The 19754-nt window shown below is 53.0% G+C and overlaps 6 protein-coding genes across 6 annotated transcripts; 5 read left to right on the top strand and 1 right to left on the bottom strand.

Moving 5' to 3' along the window:
- Positions 1-1299: 1299 nt before the first annotated feature.
- Positions 1300-2494, top strand: N7459_006136 (Clr5 domain-containing protein; the record flags this gene model as incomplete). Its single annotated transcript, XM_056945320.1, has 2 exons — positions 1300-1427; positions 1498-2494. The coding sequence occupies 2 exons, from the start codon at positions 1300-1302 to the stop codon at positions 2492-2494; spliced, it is 1125 nt and encodes a 374-aa protein (XP_056799655.1).
- Positions 2495-3012: 518 nt separating this feature from the next.
- On the top strand, positions 3013-4117 carry N7459_006135 (NADPH:quinone oxidoreductase family protein; the record flags this gene model as incomplete). Its single annotated transcript, XM_056945319.1, has 2 exons — positions 3013-3045; positions 3116-4117. The coding sequence occupies 2 exons, from the start codon at positions 3013-3015 to the stop codon at positions 4115-4117; spliced, it is 1035 nt and encodes a 344-aa protein (XP_056799654.1).
- Positions 4118-5585: 1468 nt separating this feature from the next.
- Positions 5586-6155, top strand: N7459_006134 (uncharacterized protein; the record flags this gene model as incomplete). The annotated part of the gene is made up of 1 exon (XM_056945318.1): positions 5586-6155. One exon carries the CDS (start codon positions 5586-5588, stop codon positions 6153-6155), a length of 570 nt encoding a protein of 189 aa, XP_056799653.1.
- A 713-nt stretch (positions 6156-6868) lies between these two features.
- Positions 6869-9621, bottom strand: N7459_006133 (uncharacterized protein; the record flags this gene model as incomplete). The annotated part of the gene is made up of 2 exons (XM_056945317.1): positions 6869-9475; positions 9535-9621. The coding sequence occupies 2 exons, from the start codon at positions 9619-9621 to the stop codon at positions 6869-6871; spliced, it is 2694 nt and encodes an 897-aa protein (XP_056799652.1).
- A 640-nt stretch (positions 9622-10261) lies between these two features.
- N7459_006132 (SSH4 family protein) lies at positions 10262-11206 on the top strand (the record flags this gene model as incomplete). The annotated part of the gene is made up of 1 exon (XM_056945316.1): positions 10262-11206. One exon carries the CDS (start codon positions 10262-10264, stop codon positions 11204-11206), a length of 945 nt encoding a protein of 314 aa, XP_056799651.1.
- A 5831-nt stretch (positions 11207-17037) lies between these two features.
- On the top strand, positions 17038-19008 carry N7459_006131 (glycosyltransferase family 2 protein; the record flags this gene model as incomplete). The annotated part of the gene is made up of 4 exons (XM_056945315.1): positions 17038-17075; positions 17156-18022; positions 18298-18589; positions 18895-19008. 4 exons carry the CDS (start codon positions 17038-17040, stop codon positions 19006-19008), a joined length of 1311 nt encoding a protein of 436 aa, XP_056799650.1.
- Positions 19009-19754: the final 746 nt, after the last annotated feature.

Here is a 19754-nt window from a genome sequence, read left to right as displayed (position 1 = left end):
GGGGGTAACAAGAAAGGTATCATTATATAGGGAAACATGGTGGAATATGGAGACGCAGAATGCCAGAAGGAGAGGGGAGCAAGGCCTGTAGTCTGTAACAGGCGTTGGTGTCTCTTGGAGCGTGGTGGTGGTGGTGGTGGTGTGTGAGGTAGTGTACGTACATAGCTCCGTAGGAGGCGAACTGGTTCGACCCAGCCGTTCGGTCCGTGGTCGCTCCCTCGCGGCACGGGGAGGATGGGGAGGGGAATCGTGTTTCGCTCCTCCCATGAGAAGGGGATTCTCCTTGTTCTCCATATTCCGGATGGTAAAATCGGCTGTTGGAATTGGAATTGTTCTGAATTTCTGTCGTTCCCACGCGTCGGTATACATAATATCGATCCCAACCAAGGTTTGAACCGCCCAACGGTTCTGATAATCTCCTTTGGGAGAGACATCCGGTCAAGAGTCCACCAGAGTCACTGCGTGAGGATCCCTGTCCGGCGATGATCGGCGACCATGGCTCTTGAGATCCAGCCGAAACTAGCAGTTGGCACAGTGGAGTCCGGGCTGGGGGAAGACGAGGAGAGTGGCTTATCTGGGCCTTGGAGCTTTGCCCTCACGACGCCGGCAAGATTAGTCTGGTACCGGAGCCGATGCAAATTAGATGGATGGGCGAGTGATTCCCATCTTCGTGATATCGGTCCGATCTTGCTGGTGGTTGCGAAACCACCAAAGTGATCCTGCTGTCGGATAGATCAACTAGGGAAGAGAGAGCGAACAAGGGAGAAAAGCAAGTGCAACAGGCACCGCAGACTGTCAGCTGTCATAGTCCCGCTCGAGATGATCAGTCACTTCCGCGTCTTTGTTCCAGGAGAGCGAGGCTAACTCGTGGGTATGCGCCAAGCACTCAACTGGGGATAGTTGGCTGGCGCTGCTGGGAGCGATGGCGCGAGATGTCAATGATCCACCAAGCCCTGAGGATCGCCGCAGATCCGAGGACACCGCACCACGTCAAGCATCGTCATGCCAATCCCGAGATGATCGACCATGCGTGCTGGAATCGACGCCACGGGGGGCGGACTGGACGTTAGTAGTGATAGACCCGGCACCGTGGGAGATTATCAAAGTGATCCAGACCCTAAGACGCACTGGTCGAGTCCATATCACTCCTCCCCGGAACTCCGCTTCTCTTCCTCTCTTAGACTTCCCCGTCGCCCGGCTTCTTCCTATTTTATCCTGCTTGGCCCCCTCCCTCTTCCTTCCTTCATTGCTCTCTTGGCTCTGTACTCGTCTCAATTCCTCCTCTCCCAAGTTCCCAGGATGAAGACTTCGATATCGTCCGATGTGTGGGAGAAGAAGAAGGCGTTGATCGCCAAACTCTACATGGAAGAAGAATGGCCGTTGAAGCAGGTCATTAAGCAGATCCGATCTGATGATTTCAACCCCAGGTTGGTCTCCCCGTTTCTTTTCCCGGTCTCTTGTTCGTCGGCCCGTCTCATCCTAACGCACTTCTGCCAGTGAAACTCAACTTCGAAGTCGGCTGAAGAAATGGCGCGTCACTAAACCATCTCGTCAGACTCGCAAGAAGCCGCAAGGCTCAGAGGACGCTGACTCGGAGAGGGATGTCACGGGTTCTTCGTCGACTTCCCCACGAAACCACCGGCCATCTCCCGCTGTCAAGGAGAGCTCAACCACACACCCAGACTGGTCGGGCGCACATCCAGTCTATGCACCACCAGAGCTGCAGTCGCAGGCTGACCATCAACATCATACCAAGTGGAATGCTCCACTGGGTGCCCAACAGTTGACCCCGAGCCCGTCGGGTGAACATGGTTTCGTCTCAGACCGAGTCCCCTCCTTCGCAGACCCAAGCCCAGTCACCACGTCCTTCGAGCAACCTGCTCGGACATCCTCGGTAAACGAGGGTCCAGTGCTGAACACTACCTCTGCTATGACACCGACTTATGTTACATACCCTCTCTCGCCAGACTCGTGCATCCTCAGCCCTGGGTCAACCGCAACTCCCGCACTTGCACAATGGCCCCCTCGTTCTTTTTCAGCCGATCTGGGTCTTAACCCCGCTTTGCACCCGGGGCAATGGTACAACGTGCCCTTCGAGCCTGTCACTCCTCCGCCAGGCGTTCCTCACTCCGCTCCTTTGGCGCCTCCCGCTGGTTACCGGGACCAGATGCCTGTGGTCGTCCCGCCAGTCCCCGGAGTGTTCTCTCCTGAATTTGCTCAATATATCGGCGAGGCAACTGAGTACCATGACTACGACCTTAAGCCATCAAAACGTGCCATGTCCCTTCAGTATGACTTTACTGGTTTCCACGGCCCAGGCCGGCCGGACCAGACCGATCGGAAAAATGCCCCTGTTCATGGATTATCACCTCCAGCCATGATGTCTCTACCTACATATCATTTTAATGGAACGCACACTGGGATGTGTGCGCCCATCGCCCCATACATGAGCCATGAACCTATACTGCAGAAGCACCCGAGTGTCGGTTACTGATTATTGTTATTGACGGCCTGTCGTGATGTTGTGTGATACCTTTTATGTTCTCTCTTTTCGTTTCGTTCTCCGACTTTCCTGTTCAATTCTGCGAAATTGGGGTGGTGATCTGTATTCAATACATCTTGTATCACATACTCGGTGTTGAACTGGGTGGGGAGGCTGATCTGCTCTATTCTCCGGCGTTGGTTGGGTGGTTTTTTCGTCTATTGATACCTCCGGCGTACCTTTCGCCCTCTGCTTTTCAAAATTTATGTGATTGAGGGATCTTAATGCCTGGTACCTGATGTTCTCTTTTTTTTTTTTTTTTTTTTTTGGCTCGTCTGTGCCTGCTCCTGCCAAGTCAATTAGTTATCCGAGATCCAACCTCGGCATTTTCGCGCGGGGAAAGCTGCCCCAACTTCGACATTCCTCAACCCCATTCGACTTGAATCCTCCCCCATCCTCCAATCTCGAATTATCCAAAATCCAGATAGGCTGCAAGAAAGCTCGATCCTCGAAAACCCCACTCTCTCGAGATGCGCGCCATTCAAGTCAGCGAATATGTTAAGGTGCGCATTACCCCGGGGGTATACCTCCACACTCTCTAAATTTGAGCTCATATCAATCCCCGGTTTCTAGGGCCCTCTGGACCTTCACGTTTCGGACGTCCCGACTCCAAGCTTAGCTGCCGACAAATATCTAATTGAAATCCACTCCGCTGGCACCAACTTTTTCGACATTCTGCAAATCCAAGGCAAATATCAGCACCAACCCCCATTGCCCTGGGTGGGTGGCGCCGAGTTCGCCGGCACAGTAGTCGCCGTCCCAGCCTCCTTCCCATCCCCAAAGTTCAAGATCGGCGAGCGCGTGTTCGGCGCAACGCAGGGTGCATATGCGACGCATGTGCTTGCGCCGGAGCCGGCCCTGCTCCCCGTGCCAGCCGGCTGGAGCTTCGAGGATGCCGCGGGACTGTTCGTCACGGCACCGACCTCGTATGGGGGTCTGGTGCACCGTGCCGGCGTGAAGGAACGAGACTGGGTCCTCGTGCATGCCGCTGCTGGCGGTGTCGGGCTCGCTGCTGTGCAGGTCGCCAAGGCCAAGGGCGCCACGGTGATCGCGACGGCGGGCACGCAGCGCAAGCGGGAGATCGCGAGCGACTTCGGTGCTGACTATGTCGTCGACTATACGAATAAGAACTGGCCGGAGGAAGTGAAGAAGTTGTGTGCGACGCACCGAACTGGGAATGGGAAGGCCGGGGTTGATATCGTGTATGATCCTGTTGGCATGATCGAGGCGAGCCTGAAGTGTGTTGCATGGAATGCTCGCCTGCTTGTGATTGGCTTTGCGGCGGGCAGGATCGAGAAGGTTGCGCTGAATCGGGTGCTGCTGAAGAATGTCAGTCTGGTTGGGCTACATTGGGGCCAGTACGCCCACTTCGAGATAGAGACGGTAGACGCTGTGTGGAAAGGGATTTTTGATCTCGTTGCACAGGGCAAGTTCCGTGGCACTGCGTTCAAAGATGAGAGCTTTGTTGGGTTGGAGAGTGTGCCGAGAGCGTTACAGGCACTTGGGGGGCGGGAGACTTGGGGAAAGGTGGTGGTCAATGTGCTTGGCGATGAGAAGGCGAAAAGCAAGCTTTAAGTCATTGATGACTCTGTGGTATATCGGTATGTGTGGATTGCATAGAACGGTTCCGGTTTAATTTCATACATTCCTTGAGTAATACTCGATGTCCAACGGAGTCATAATGTAGATAATGTAGAATGAGTAATGTAGGTGCGCAAGGAGTCATGCTCTCGTAGAAACGAACCCTTAAAAAGGAGACTCGAGCAAGTGAAACATGAACTATGAAGGCCCTTGAACTTGCTCTGGCAACTCGGAAAAGAGAAAAGCACAGGGACCTCTAGCGAGGAACCCCCAGCTCACAATTCAGCTCCAGTCAGTCACAGCCACAAGACGTAGCGTTGTGTTGACAGTCCTTCGAAAAGGGTCCGTGAGAAGTCCAATCAGGACTGGGACAGCTGAATTGGAGAGTTGCGGCATACAGTATAGTGTAAGTGTTGGATTGGGAGGTTGGGAGGGAGGTGCGCGCATACACGCAAGGTGACGGAAGATGACTGAATAGAGCAATGTTAGTTGAGGCAATCACGCAGCTGAGAGCATATCATTGAGCTCGGAAAGTGCGCCAAACACGGCATCAGGTCCTGACGCGACATTGGGATCGCGATGGAGGAGAGAAAATCTGGATGATCCGAACGGGAACTTCCAACCCGGGGCGGACTCGCTTAGCTCTTAGTCAGCAAACGGGAGCCCGCCCTCGGAGATCCAAGACTTGTCAGTTTGGGGAAAGCTGGGCTGAATTCCTTAGGAGCAAATGAATCTGCAACGCCGAGTCAGAAGTCCTGGCCTAGACTTAAAAAGTGAGGGAGCTCTGCGAACAAAAGGGGGATCCACCCATCAACACAGTCTACATCGCAGCTGGCTTGAAATCCTGAACTAAATGAATGATAAGCGTGGTGCTATTGCTGTAAGAATGACTATTGTATTATGCGGACAGCACTTTCCTGGAAATTAATGTAGAGTGATTCTTGTGGAAAATCAATTGACTGGGGCTGTAAGGCTTGTCGTCTAAATCGGTTAGTCAGGCAGATCTATGTGTGTTGATATGACTCGGTGGTCATTATTTAGCTTCGTCACCTGGTCGTTTTTTTCTTTATCCACCAGCTACTTGTTTAACGTACCGAGTATGCAGCGCTTCTAGTGACTGATCCAGATAGTCAATGCCTACCTTGCCATTTTAAGTAAACTACTAATTCAATGACCCCGATGACGCGGTGTTCTACATACTAACTATACAGGGATGTTGATCATTTGTTCTTCGAACTTCAATATCTACTGTATGTTCATGTAGTAGATTACCAATAAGTAAGTAAACCATAGATCACAAATACCCTATAGGAGCTCTGCCGTATCTACGTTGATTTCTTCGCACGCGCTTTCCAAGGATAAGAGATGTCAACCGGGGGCTTGTATCAGATGACGCGACTACTCTGCAATCCCACGAACTTACTTATGCTCCCCTCCAACACCACCCAAATCACCACTCAACATGTTGTCCTCGAAATGCTGGTTCCCCAATAGCTTGGTCGGGCCAGGTACTATCATTCCACTTGGAAAGCCCCGGGCCGAATGGAAAGTCACCCAGCGCCTGACCGAGCACGAGAGCCAGATGGAGGCCGGAGCCGTGCAAGATGGATCTCGCCCTTCATTCGCTGCGGTTAAATTCCGCTGTCACGATATCAATGACCCGTCGAAGGAAGCCTTCATGCGGGTATATTTGCAGATCCCGTACGCCGGAACCGAGTCCGAACCAGCTGCCGAACGAGCCAGACAAGCGAGAACGCGCTACCTCCCCGATGAGCTGAATGCACTGCGTTCGATGACTTCGCAAGGGTCTACTATCACCCCTCGACTGCTTGGATACATGGAAGATAAACAAGATGAATCCGGGTGGGTTCCGGGTGGCTTTATCGTGTACCTGGCCTGGAAAATTGTCCCTGGGGTTCGACTCGGGGACCATTTTGAAGCCGTTGAGTTCTGGAAACTCTCTCCCGATGACCGTGACGCGGTGCGGCTGGCTTTCTCGAGGGGCTTTGAGTATGATTACATCATTGATTAAGAGCGATTTATATCAACAGTATTGCTAATGACTATACGAGGTAGCAATATGATGAGAATGGGCTTCTACCCTCTATTCGCCGGACCAAAAAACCTAGTTTGGGATTCGGAGAGAAAGACTCTGTGAGTGAGGACCATTGATCGTGAGTCTACACTCAGGGTTACTGATTCATACCTGTCGGGTAGGTATTGGATAGGGTTTCGTGAGTGCAAAAAGGTTAACCCAGGCTCCAGATGGTCAATTAAGCTTCTGCCTAGTTACGATCTAGTGAAAGCCCCTGAGGGTCATGAATGGTGGGACCTAGAATGGAATGGCGATACTTCGAGTTGGACATTTTGATTCATCAGGAGCGACGCGTTTTGCCTTGAGATCTTTGTATTCCCGGGTATATGTTGGAATTATAGTGTGGGAGTACGCCTGGCCACTTCAACCAATAAGACAGAAATTACGCGGGACTGTTCTCTTCTCAAGAGCATCGTATGTTATTTGTTAATTGTTTAGGGAAATTCTGAATTTGTGCGTCTCTTCGAAGTCGCATTGCGGACCGTCGTGACAAATGGAAAGGTTTCATCTTGCAAGGGCATATTTCAAAAGATGAAAAGAGAAGACAGGAAAGAAAAGAAGACAGCAAATATGATTGGAATTATGGCTTGAGCATAGCATCGTTACTGATCAGATCTTAAAAGTCATACGGCATTTCATTTCCTTTGTCCTTAATGATGTCGCTCGCGCAGCTGAACGACGGCCGTCCATCCCTGACAGCAGGACTTGCCCATGCTATGACCGCACCAGCAGCATTGAGGACGATAGAGAGGTTGTGGCTGGGTAGAGGGCGTCGAGCTAAGTGGCTCTGCAGCGATGGGGGTACCTTGAGTATTGGGTGTGTCATTGGAAGGTGTTCTTCGCGGCATTGATAGCCGCCGATGGTCGTTTTGATCCAAGGAGAAGATCGAATTTTTCAATGAGTTCTGTCTTTTCCCAGAGAAGGTTCTAGCTAGAAGTGACTCAGAAGGAAGGCGCTCAGGACATGCGAGCTTGGCGTATACCTTCGACGGCATGTCGTGCCAGTACTTGCAGTGGCAGCAGATGACGAACAGCTTCGCAATCACATCTTCCTGTTTTGGGATCTTGGTTTTTTGCATGGTTTTCCTTCTCAACATGTTCACTGGGCCGCCTGGAGCAAGCGGTGGTGGTACATTGCCTCGGAAATTGACGGGGTTGTCGTGTGGCTCTTTGGATGCAGAATCTTCTGCAGACGGAAGGAGAGAATATCCACCCTTTGGCTCTGGTTCTTGGTTATTTGCACCACTATTCCACGCAGAAGGTATGTCAAGGACTTCTTCATCTGCAGTGTCATAGCTTGATGCCCCTGGTGAGGAGTTCCCCGAAGGTGTCCGGCTGTGTCCGGGCCTGGTTCGTTCTCTTGCAGGAGACGTGATCACCGAGTCAACTAGATTATATCGGGGCTTATCGTTTGACTCTGGAAGAAAGCCGGCCGTTCCCTCCCCTGTGGCGATTGGCATATTCTCATGGTTCAGGTCCTTCGAAGTATTACCTGCAAGAGGGCTTTTCCGGCCCGGGTGCTTCATCGGAGGAACGACATTAGAGAATTGCCGCACCTCTTCAGTTATCTTTTGTGACCTGTTATCGTACAAGCCCGTCCTCAGGTATCGATTCTCTTGCTGCCGGTTGCCATTCCTGGCTGAGAGATCCGTCGGGCCATGAAATGACTGTCGGTTAGGGTTGTCGGGGACTTCGTTTGATCGGATTTTAGTTGTCTCAGATGGGTAATAAGCAGACATTGACTGCCGGTTGCGTCCTCGGTACTCTTCATACTGATATGGCTGTGGAAAGCGTTGTAACTGAGCACTCTGCAAGGACTTGGGGTAAATTCCCGGTGAATTATTCGACGCTCGATTCTCATCCTTCTGATTGGGGGCGCGGGTAGACGTTGGATTCAAAGACAAGGGAGAAGGTTTGTAAATTTTTGGAATTGCATTGGAACTGGGGTCCATCCGAGTCTTCTTAGGTAGGCCGCCTGTTGAGATTGCAAGTGTGGGAGCAGCGGGCTGGAAACCCTTGGAATTGTAAAGGTTTTGTGCATTCTCTGTGGACGCAAGAGAAAAATCAGAAAGTGGGCGATTTGCGCTAATACGAGCTGGGGCTGAGCTATGGCCTCGCTGTTGGCTCTCGCTTTGCAGACTGCTTCTCAGAGATGGTATCGTTGATCGAAGGACTGGATTTCCATGAGAGCTGGAAGCACTGGCTGGAAGCCTAGCTGTCCCCGGTGTTTTGTGTTCACGTTTGAGGCTGGCCGTGAACAATTCCCGGTCGAGGTCAGCCGATAGCTCTGAGGGTGGGGGGTGTATCCGTGAACCGTCCCCCCAGTAATTCTTTTCGTTCACAGGCTGCCCATCCACTCTGATCTCGGGATTCGAGACCAGTGACTCCACCACTATGCCCTGAGCATCATTCTTTCTCTTCCAAGCTTCGGCCATCTTCCAGTTTTCTCGAAGATCATCTGACTTAGTCGTTGTATGGAGTTTTGGGAGCGTGTGCTGCTGCAGTTGATGGGAGGAAATTAAAGAAGTGCCATGACGGGTAGCCAATTCTCGAGAGACAGCGGCTCCGAAGCGTTCAGGAAGTACCAAAGGCAGGGTCGGAGGGCCATTTGGGAGGTCGGAAGAGCCACGCCGCGATGCGTTGCGATCCGCTCCATGAATCGAGCTGGCCCTCGACCGGGAGCTGCGTCTGGAACTGGAGAAGAATGCAGAGAAAGCACTTGATGAGCGTGGTCTCTCAGTATTGGCGCTGGAGGACCGGTTGGAGCTGCCCAACGGTTGCTTCTTCGTCAAGCGGCGAGAGTTCCTTTCGTAGTCTCCATGTTCCAATCTTGTCTGCGCTTCTTCCAGCTGGAGCAAACGTTTCTCCAACTCCTTTCTCTCCGCCTCCAACCGCTTGGTGGCCCGTCTCTCTTTGCGATGTTCATCCTTGTGCCATGTGGGAGAGGAGCAGATCTGATCTCTTTCAGCGTTGGGATCGTCTTCTGAGGTCATTCTTGGCTTTGACCGGGGCACCGTGTCTTCATACTTGACCACCACAGGTTGGACTGAGGGGCTCGAGTCTGGAGTGCCGATGGAAGGTATGCGAGAGTTCAGGGATGAATAGGTGAATGAGCTAGGTCCCGTATCGTCTGGCACAGACTGTTCAGTGGGAGTCTCGCGGCCATGTGTTGCCTCCGACTTGTGTAGACCATTTCTCAGCGGAGCTCCCACAGGCTCCGTCTGGTCCTGGGAGTGTCTATCGCCCGGGGCAGAGTTCTGAAATTGTTGTATATCATGTCAGTGTGAGCTTCCTTCCAGAGAATTTGCCTGCCTACTTTGTCCGATCGATCGACATTGAATACGCGCTGGATGTGCTCCGAGATCGATGATCGCCGTCGTCTGCGGGGAGGATCGTCAGGCATTACGGGCAAGACGCGAGTGCGATGGTGGAAGAGGCATATGAAAGCAATCCAGGCTGAATATGAAATAGCGCACCCCAAGGAATCTGAGGTTGAGCAACCGCCGGGATCGAAGAGAATTCAAAACCCGCCGCTGGGTGCATTATCCTCCTCGTCTCTCGCCGCACCAAGTGAGACCTGCAGCTGGACTATTCTTAGTCGCCCGATATGCTCCTAGTCCTCGTCCTCTCCCGCCATCCAGACGTTCAAAGAAAGGAAAACGCCGAGTCCCATTGGATTCATTGCAGTTGCTGAGTACTCATACTGGTCCCTACCGTGGTGTTCCTTCCTCTTGATTTGGATTCCCTCAAACACTCTGGTCGAGTTGGAAACCCGGGACATTTTCATGCATCACACCCAACTGCTGTGATGCTCGAGTCGGGCCTCACAGATATCGCTTGGGTGAAAAGAACAAGCTCCGTTCTGAACCCACGGGTCTCTTCCGCACAGCCCCGCTTGGCACCTTGGGAAATGATGACAACCTTAACCCATCCGGGATCGAAGGAGCATTCCAAGGTTGAAATCTCACCGCGATTCCCAGTACTCGCCTGAGCGACTGTCACCCTTCTGAAGATCGCACGACAGCACGCCCAGGATCCAAATCATGACACATTCACCTAATACTCAATTCTGGGGCCCACCACCCAGCTATGATGCGTCGCAGCAGCCATCTACCGAGCAGCGTGGGGATCCCCCGCCATATCACAACTGGCAGGAGGCGGTCCCCGACACCTCAGTTTTCCCGCCGCCACCTATCGCGGGTCACTACTGCTCCGGCATGGGCAACGCATCCGGTGACGACGCAGAGCGGGCTCATGACTTTTGTGACCAGACGCCCCTCTGGGTCCCAACTCGCCCGTCGCCGACAGTCTATAACCAGATGCTGCAGCACGATCTGCGGCCTGTCCGACAGAAAGAATACATCGGAGACCTTGGGTCAACTGCTCTGGGTCGATGGCGGGGGCGGACCATCGACCGCAATGGAGACTGCTTGGTTCTGACTCATTTGCCGCTTTATTTTGCGGCGGAGGACTCACCGTTGACCAGGGAGAAGAATAAGTCCATTTATTTCGAAGTGAAACTGCTAGGTCTGAGGGCTGGCCCTGGAGCAGACGGAGACTCCAGTGGCTTTGCTATCGGATACGCAGCACAGCCCTATCCATCATGGCGATCTCCAGGTTGGGAGCGGGGAAGCCTGGGGGTTTTCTCGGACGACGGCTGTCGCTTTGTAAATGACTCGTGGGGTGGTCGAGATTTCACAGCCCCGTTTAACGTGGGTGAGACGGTTGGCCTGGGCATGGTCTTTTCGTTCCCGAAGGCGGCCACAAAAGGCGAGATGAAAAAGTGCAATGTGGGTATCTTTTTCACCCGCAACGGTCACCGTGCAGGCGAGTGGGACCTGCACGAGGAGACAGATGAGGAGTCCGGTGGCATCGAGGGCTTGGAGGGGAACTATGACCTGTATGGGGCTATCGGGCTGTTTGGTGGCGTCGATTTTGAAGCTTGCTTTGACCCTGCAGGCTGGCTCTATCAGCCCCCCATCGAGTAAGGAAAAGGGCGGGGAAATTCAGAGGAGTAAACTGAGTAAGAATTATCGATCGGGGCAGGCTCTAAGATCGCTGCTGCCAAGTCCAGCAAGGGGCCAGGAGGGAGTAGAGGCCGGTAGGGCTGAGGCTGACCGAGATTAGTTTTAGAATGGAGGGAAGCAGGACTAGGAGACATTTGCGTGCGAGACTTTATGCCCTGTGCCATAGGAGACGCCGAATAATCCCTATATTGGCTGTTCTGGGAGTGGCTTTAATCCTGTAGGCTATGAATGCAGAGGATAATTTAAGAGCGTTCGAGACCCTGAGAGACAAGTGCACCGTCACCGAATAGGATGTCCGTCTACAGTGCATGCAAACATGAGATAAGCATGTCTAGGTAGGGAGGGAGGGGAATGGGCGCCGGTCAAGGCACTTGTAAGTATCACTAACGACTACAGATGGTGCCATCTAATCATATCCAGCTCAACATTCGGGGGGAGAGGGCGCCTATTCCGATAGCCAGCTGGGAGGTGCACATACGCACCTGCAGTTCTCTGCACAGCCTTTGGATCCCCTCCCCTCATTGCACCCGTCATTGTTCTAGAAAGGCATCGGCCACACACCTTCATAACTCTTTCCAGGTAAATGCGTGCATTAGTGGCCCGGGGGGAAGCACAGGGTGCATCCCCGTCATGCAACACGGTTGTATCAAGACATGGGCGATGATGACCAGGGGCACACAGTCCTTCCGCCCCTCCCCAGGCTGGATTCCCCGTCATCGCAGAGCTGCATAATCAGCAGAACGACTTGACGTCACTTGCACTATCATCGGGGATCGTCTGTGTACACGTGCCCCTCTGTACCTTCTATGTATTCATGAAATCCGGACTGATCGGCTTATATGCCTGTATACTGTAGGTTGATGTCGCCCGTGGAACCGGAGGTGCGGAGTCTAAACCCATGTAGATATCAGTAACACGGACTGAGGGTGGTATGGTTAACTCGGGATGAAGGATCTTTGAAATTCTGGTAGCGAAATTTCAGGCTGTTGCGCGTTGTTCAGCTTGTTCCGCAGCCCTGGGATCATATCATACTCAAAGCAGCCTTATGCGTTTCCGAGCCCTTGGAAAGAGGCCTGAACATCCTGGACAGTTAGTCCTAAATGGCGCAATGACCGCAGCGCGGATGCATGACATGCGCATTGACAAAAAGAGATCCTGCTGCATTGAGTTCTGGCGACAGGGGTTCGTTGATAGTCTTTATCTCGAGTAAGTGAAAGGTAGCTGAAGGCTCTAGATTGATTTGCATGTGTTGTTTGCCTCCACTCTTTGTCTTTTTCAACGGTCCAGACCTCGTCCGTCAAAGCACAGACTACCCCCATTGATCAGCGGGGTGTATAGGGAGAGCACCGTCTTTGAATCAGCAACCTAGATCGTGACCATAATAGTATGGCGGTTAATGCCCCCCCCCCCCCCCCTGCCCATGGACTCTTGCTAGCAGATGGCGCAATATCTTTCCAGTCTGCCCTCTATCACTGATCGGCTTTAGGTGCACGGGAAATGGCCAAAGTCCAAAGTCAAAAGAAAAAGGCCACGACCGAGTACCATTCTTCCAAGGCCCACGCCATGGCGGGAGTACCCATTATGGGGAAGGACGAAGCCAGTGCGGTTACTGAAATACCAGGATTCAAGTCCATGTAGCAGCAAGAACCCAGCGGGGACCGAAGTCGGGGATCAACCCGAGACTCGATGGTCGCAGCAGATGCAGCCGACTAGGCAGTCTCACTGCAGGTAGAGGATCAGGGAGTTGGTTGATAGGCGGGCGTATCAGAAGGAGCCACTCCTGGAGCTTCTGGAGAATGATGGGATCTGACACGGGACAGTGCGCGCGATGGGCCCCCTGCAGCTGGTGCAGGTGGAGAGTCGGCCGTTGCCACCAGATCGCATCACTACTGCACGGTACGTATGTACTACTTCTCCCGTACATGCTTTAGCTTGGGGGTTCGGATTCATCTCTCTTTCCTATTTGTTTTCTCACCCGGGATCGATTTGGAGATTGTGGATGCTGACCACGTCGTATGCACACCTATATAGAGCCCATTGTCGGGGCACAATCGTGTGGAGCAGCAGCTCCTTCTCTGGTTTACTTGGCGGAGGATGAATGGCGAAGAGGCACAGAGACCCGTACTTTGGCAGAGTGCGTGATCCACCTCAAGCGGAGTTTTACAGCCCTTGTAACCGCACTACCACGACGGACTCCACCCGCTGGGCGATCTGGACGTTCCTGTTCCCCCGAACGGGCAACGACATGGGAGAGGTGGTGCCAGAAGCGGAATGATTACAGGGCTGCCATTCGCTGAAAGCCGGCGGTTGAGGCTAATCGGCTTGCCTGCGCCAAAATGGGAGTCTGGGCGCGACGAGAGGGGAATGCCGTCTGATCGGCCTGCATGTCATTGTTCCTTTGCCCCCATCCCGTCAAATGGTGGGATGAGACGCCGAGGGATATAGCGCATTTATTAAGGAAATCTCGCCATGGGTGTTGCATGTACGGTGTGGTATCCATGCCCATCGGCAGTCCGAGGTCGCGTCAATCTCGGTGTTTTTGTCTTTCCCTATCCAGCCTCTTCTCCGTCTTGATAGTTAGTCTCGGTCCAGCAGGCAAAGAGGGTAGATACCCAAACCAATCATAACCCAACCATTGTTCTCGCCAGCAAGCAGCATCATTTGAATCCGGCCACACCCGAGCGGAGCGAACACTAAGTCTTGTGGAGTCTGGGCAATAATGGGTCCGACGGGGCGAGTCCGTGCAGCCGAGATACGCGTCTGTTTCACTCAAGACGTGATCCCCACGAATCCTGCCATCGCACTGCTCTGGTTCGGCCGATGCGTGCGCAACGCATGGCCAAAAAAAGCATCCAGTCGGTGTTGTGCCTCCGAAGAAGAACTTGGAGAAAGGAGGAGCGTTGTGCACCAAGGCCCAAAAAAAAACCGGCTTGGCTGTGCCGCCCGGGGCATGTACAATACCGGTTTACATTTGCGAGTACTCCGGGGCGTTGAATAGAGAAAATCGAAGCCAAAAAAACCCAAATGAACATCACCGTCAGACACTCCCCAAAAAGTACATGCATACTTCTCCGTATACCTATACTCCGGACGGGGCACGGCAGACAGCGGACCAGACGATGAGCGTGGACCCCGAATGAACACATTCCAGGCGACTTGGCGCTTTCGTGTTCGCTCCGTTCTGCAACCCATCGAAGTGTGGACTGCAAGACCGCAGACGATCCACCCTCCTTCAGCGTGGTCGAGGACAGAGCGGAGATATTCGATCTCCCCATCCGGCCAGCTGCAGATGAACCGGGCCCGCTAAGGCTGGTGTCAGCACGAGTTCCCTAGTCCTCGTTAGACGCCAAAGCGACCACTGGCGCGTCTCCGAGTCAGCGGTTGATGAGAAAAGGAAGGAGTTCCAGCTGCGCCGCCCAAGCGAGTCCAATCAGATTGGCCTTGTGTCGGGACCGGGGACGGAGGTGACCATTGTGGTTCTGGTAACTGAGCTCTGGACTCGGCTAGAGTCCTTTTTTCGAGACGGCGTCCCCTGCATTGTCTCGAGAAGGATGTCGCGTCACGGTCTAGAAGGGAAGGGACACGGTTAAGACAAATGAGGCCTATCATTGTCTCTTACACGGCGGAAATTGCCAAGGTTCACCGGCCGAGAATAGACCTTCGTCTCTGCTTTCTCTCCAAGGCCCATTTGCAGATTTTCCTCTTTGCCTTTTTTTTTCGCGCCACCCAGCTGGGTCGCCTAACCTTTTGAGGCCTTCGGCATCGACCGCAATCTGTTCAAGTTGCCTGCGCCTTCTTTTTTCCCGTTCGCCCCCCCCTTCCAAACAGGTTCGCCAGAATGCGAGACGGGCGCCTTGCCCGTGATCTCTGTCCCTCCACGCCCCGCCGTACAGATTGTCGACCGGGTCAGAAAATGATAAACACACTGCCTTGAGCGATATCCGGAAGACCCACGCAAGCTTCCGTGACCATTGCGCACGAGAACGTCTGAGTTACGCTGGGGCAAGTGACGATCGCCGCTAGGATTCCCGCTCCATTCTCTCCCCCCCCCGCCCCTCATCTCCTAAACGTCCTCGGGTCGACGCTCGATTCGCTGCTTGGTGTCTCGTTCGCTGTCCCGAAGTGGATTCACTCATCCGCCCGAAAGTGGAAGTGATGGCGAATCAATGCAAGTTAAAATTAAAGAATCCATCTTGTGCTACAAGGCGTGCGAGTCACGGCTGATCATCTTCAACCACGACGTGGAAAAAGGTACGGGAAGAGGGGAAGCGGAGGATCTGAATGGCGCTAGTCAGGGAGAATCCACTGCAGCGCTAGTATGGGTGGAGGATGTATACTCGTACCTCCAGGTACCTAGGTACAAGGAAGATACGCATAGGTACGGGGTTATAGGCGCAGGAGTGGTACACGGCGAATTCGGCCTCAGATGGGTTATTCCACAAATTGTATGGTCCATCCTATCCGTAACCCAGTCGATCCGATAACGTGAACGACCAGTCCTTCTGTCATCATCAATAATCGTGTCGATCGAACTCCGGCTAACCGACCGTGCAGCGAAGGGGGAAAAAAAGGTTTCCCGACCAGGGACTGGGCACCAATGACGGCGACCCACGGCCAGCACTTGGTCCGAGATGCAACCACTCGAACACGGGGGGAGGGAAAGTATATCAAATGGGATATCTCTCGTGCATGATCGGAACTGTTCTCCTGCGGCCCCGGGGTATATTGCTTTTTCGTTACTTTTTTTTTATATCTATGTTGATGATTTCTACATATGGATCTTCTGTAGACATCCCTCTGCCGCAGCTGCATGCCACCGCGAGACTAAAATGACCTGGTCGATCACGCTGTGTACCTGCGACAGAAGAACCAACCGGAATGAGCTGAGCGCACTTCTTCCCGGAACGGATGGTTGCCTTTTTGCGATGATGATTGTGTTTCGTCATTTTTCGGGAGGCGCGTGGCCGAGGACAAGCGAAGAGCGACATAGTTCCTGATTTGATAGTTTGCGCTCGAGAATGGACAGCTGATCTTTTCTTGCCGCGCCCCCTCTCACCCTCGTCTTTTTAACACTTTGGCTTAAGTTTGAAGAGACAGAGAAACGAGTTCGACATGGGCGCATGAAATGCCCCAGTTCACCCTAAACAAGACCAAATATGAAGGGGAAAGGAGAGAAAAAAAAAAAAAACCACCCCCAGCCCCAATCTGACAGGCGTAATACTCATGTATGCCATGGGCGCAGCGCTTCCGGGGGCTCCACCAACTGCATGGACCGCCGCCAATCCCTCTCCACCCGCGACGGCCTCCATCTAGATCCAGGGTCTCTGACGCACGAGGCAAAACTACCACCTGCAGCACACTCAAAACGACAACGGGAGCTGGGGCGTTTTTTTAGCTTATGTTTTTTTAGATTTTTTTTTTTCTTGGGTCAATTGTTCGCGTGGATTAGTATCGGGATTGTCGTCGTAGGCATGTGCCTACAAATTACTCGTCCTCCGGGCTCGGTTTCCTACTCTTTATTTTTTTCCTCTTTCCCTCCCCTCCTTCTTTCTTCACTGGGCTGGTTGAGGAAGCTGCGTCTTCCCCGACATTCGTTTTTTTGCTTCCTCGTTCTCTTTCATACCAGCCCATCCTCGCGCTCTTCCCGTCCGGACAATTGGCCTGGTCCACGTTCTTAGGTAGTGACGACGCGTCCTCTACACCAAGCCGTTCCCCTTGCTGACAAGAGGGGGGAGTGTAGTTGAATGAGGATTGCTACGGTGGAAGTTTGACCACAAGACATCCGAGACGCCATGGCATTTCCCTTCCTGCGGGCCTTCGTTGCGCTTTTGTCAGTCCGATTCCTTTATTTGATATTCTTCATCACCGACGCCTTCGCGACATAAGATGTGGCAGCTGACTCTATGGTAGTATCTATCGCTACTTCCGCCTCGTGGTGAACCTGGTCTCATTCTGGACGTTTCAGCCCATCCCACCTCCGGAAAACCCGAAGTTGACCTCCCAAGATGTCACGGTGATTATTCCCACACTGGAGGGGTGTGGTGAGGAATTGGTCGAGACTGTACGGTCAATTCTTGAAAATCAACCCTTTGAGATTCTTCTGGTCACCATCGAGGCCAATCGGAAGAAGGCCGAGAGGATGCTGAACGCGATGCCTGCGTCCAAATCGAGAATCCGCCTGTTCACAGTAACCCATCCCAACAAACGACGCCAGATGACCCGGGCGATTCCAGAGGTGCGGACAGCCATTACTCTCCTTGCCGACGACGACGTGAGCTGGCCGTCAACCGTGCTTCCCTGGATTCTAGCGCCGTTTGAGAAAGACGAACGGTATGGAGGTGTGGTTACCTGTCAGCGGTTGCGTCGTGCTGTGGCGCCAACCCTCTCACAGCGTATCTGGGGCTACCTGGGAGCTTTGTATCTGGAGCGCCGCAACTTTGACTGTGGTGCTACGACCAATTTGGACGGTGGCCTACCATGCATGTCTGGGCGAACGGTGGCATATCGAACCAAAATCCTCCAGAACGAGGGCTTCACCTACGGCTTCACTAACGAGGAATGGTGGTGGGGGAAATACCAGCTCAACGCGGACGACGACAATTTCATTACTCGCTGGATGGTCTCTCATGGCTGGGAGACTTATATGCAGTACCACCCCGAGGCGGAGGTGCTCACCACTCTGGAAGACAACCCCCGATTCTTGAAGCAATGTGCCCGCTGGTCTCGAAGCAACTGGCGGAGCAATCTGACCAGTATGTTCCACGAGAAGCATATCTGGTAGTGAGTGAAACCTTTCCTTTTTCCCCTTTCTTTTTTTCCCCGATTGAAGATCCCGACGCAAGGCCAGTCTCGCCTCTTCATATGAGGGTTATGACTCTGGCAATGCACCTGTACAGATCGACCATGACCTAATGAACCAGGGCCTTTGAGGGGTCCGTGGCCTTGAGGGTGGGTGATCTTTGAGTCAGGAAAGAGACAAGAGAGCACTGGCCTGCATCATAGTGGGCTGATATGTTTCTGGTCTTGTTCTCAGCCGCTAACCCATCACGCAGTCGTCAGCCTTGGAGCGCCTATGCGGTGCACCTGACAACATTGTCGCCTCCCGCCCTCCTTGGGGACCTGCTACTTGTTTGGTTATGCCACAAGGCGACCGTTTCGTGGGGCGATGTTCTCCATGATCGCGCGATTCATTCGCTCTACTTGTGGATATTCACCAGCAAATGGATCAAGTTGCTAGGCCACTATATCCGGTATCCAGTCGACGTGTTGCTGTTGCCCATCTCGGTGCTCTTCGGTTATTGCCACGGCGCAATCAAGATGTACGCCGTGATGACACTCAATGTGGTAAGTTGTAATGTATTTTTTTTTGGAGGGGCTAAGTGTCTTGCCCGAGCCCCTCTTCTGCCCCCGTATTGGACCTTCCTATGATATGCCAGCATCACAAACGCTTTGATCACGACTCCTCCCTCTTGCAGCTGGATTTATCCACTATTGTCCCGTGCGAGCCATTTTTTTTTCTCTTGCTTGGTCACAAGTTTCCCCAATTGATTCGACCGACTTCATTTTTTGCCCCTGCTAGCGCCTCCCATGATATGCACCTTCTCGGAAGATCCCCCAAAGTGGTAGCTAACAATGACTCGTGCTTCCAGACAACATGGGGTAGCCGTGATGGCGCTGATGATTATGACGCGGAGCGCATGAAGAAGCGTACCGATGCCGATCGTATTAAGCAGCCTTACTACCCCAGCTACCTCACCACATAAGCAACTCGCTTCTCCATGGGACCTGCACCGGAGACCACTTCCGTCCATTGTTAGCCCTGCACCAGAGACAGCAATGCAGATGGACAACGGACGTGTGCCTCGATACCGGGGATCACAGGCCATGGTTCCCCGGCCTGCCGGGATCCTCTGGGTCCTTCTACCTCTCATGCACAATCACAAAGCCAGAAATCATGGCTGGTCGTGGGACCCTCCAGCCTCCCCCCTTTACGATGAAATGCCGTGACGACCATGTTCTAACCGACGCCCGATTTGAGCTCGGGGTTTCCAACTTCTTTCGCGCCCTCTCAATTTCGCTTTGAATCTAAATGCGTCCTGAGCTTACTTCCCGAATGCCGGCCCTTTATACATTTTTGATGGCTTGAAATTGCTATCGTTGCGACTGCCAGACACACACACACACACGTATATGTTGGGCTGAGAAGAGTCAGAGTGTGCAGACAAAGCCTTATCAGTTGCAGCTTTGCCCGACGGGCTCCGGTGGCTCTGCAGTCCCTGCGACACCCTGTCTTCCCTCGTCTTAGCTTGTGAGATCCGACAAAACTTACGCGTGGTACCATTGCGACCATTGATGTCCCACCGCTGCCCATACTTTTCGCCTCCCTCCCTCTTTTCTCCCTTTCTCTACACATGATTGGGTTTCAAAAAAACAAACAAAAACAAAAACAAGAAGGATTGCCAACCTCGATTTTTGAAGGCCTCGGCCTTCTTTTTTCACCTTGTTTCCC

The sequence above is a fragment of the Penicillium hispanicum genome, assembly GCF_028827665.1.
Source record: "Penicillium hispanicum strain IBT 35686 chromosome Unknown utg000005l_segment0_segment0, whole genome shotgun sequence".
In the NCBI taxonomy this organism is placed as follows: domain Eukaryota; kingdom Fungi; phylum Ascomycota; class Eurotiomycetes; order Eurotiales; family Aspergillaceae; genus Penicillium; species Penicillium hispanicum.
This window is presented reverse-complemented; position numbering and strand designations above follow the sequence as displayed.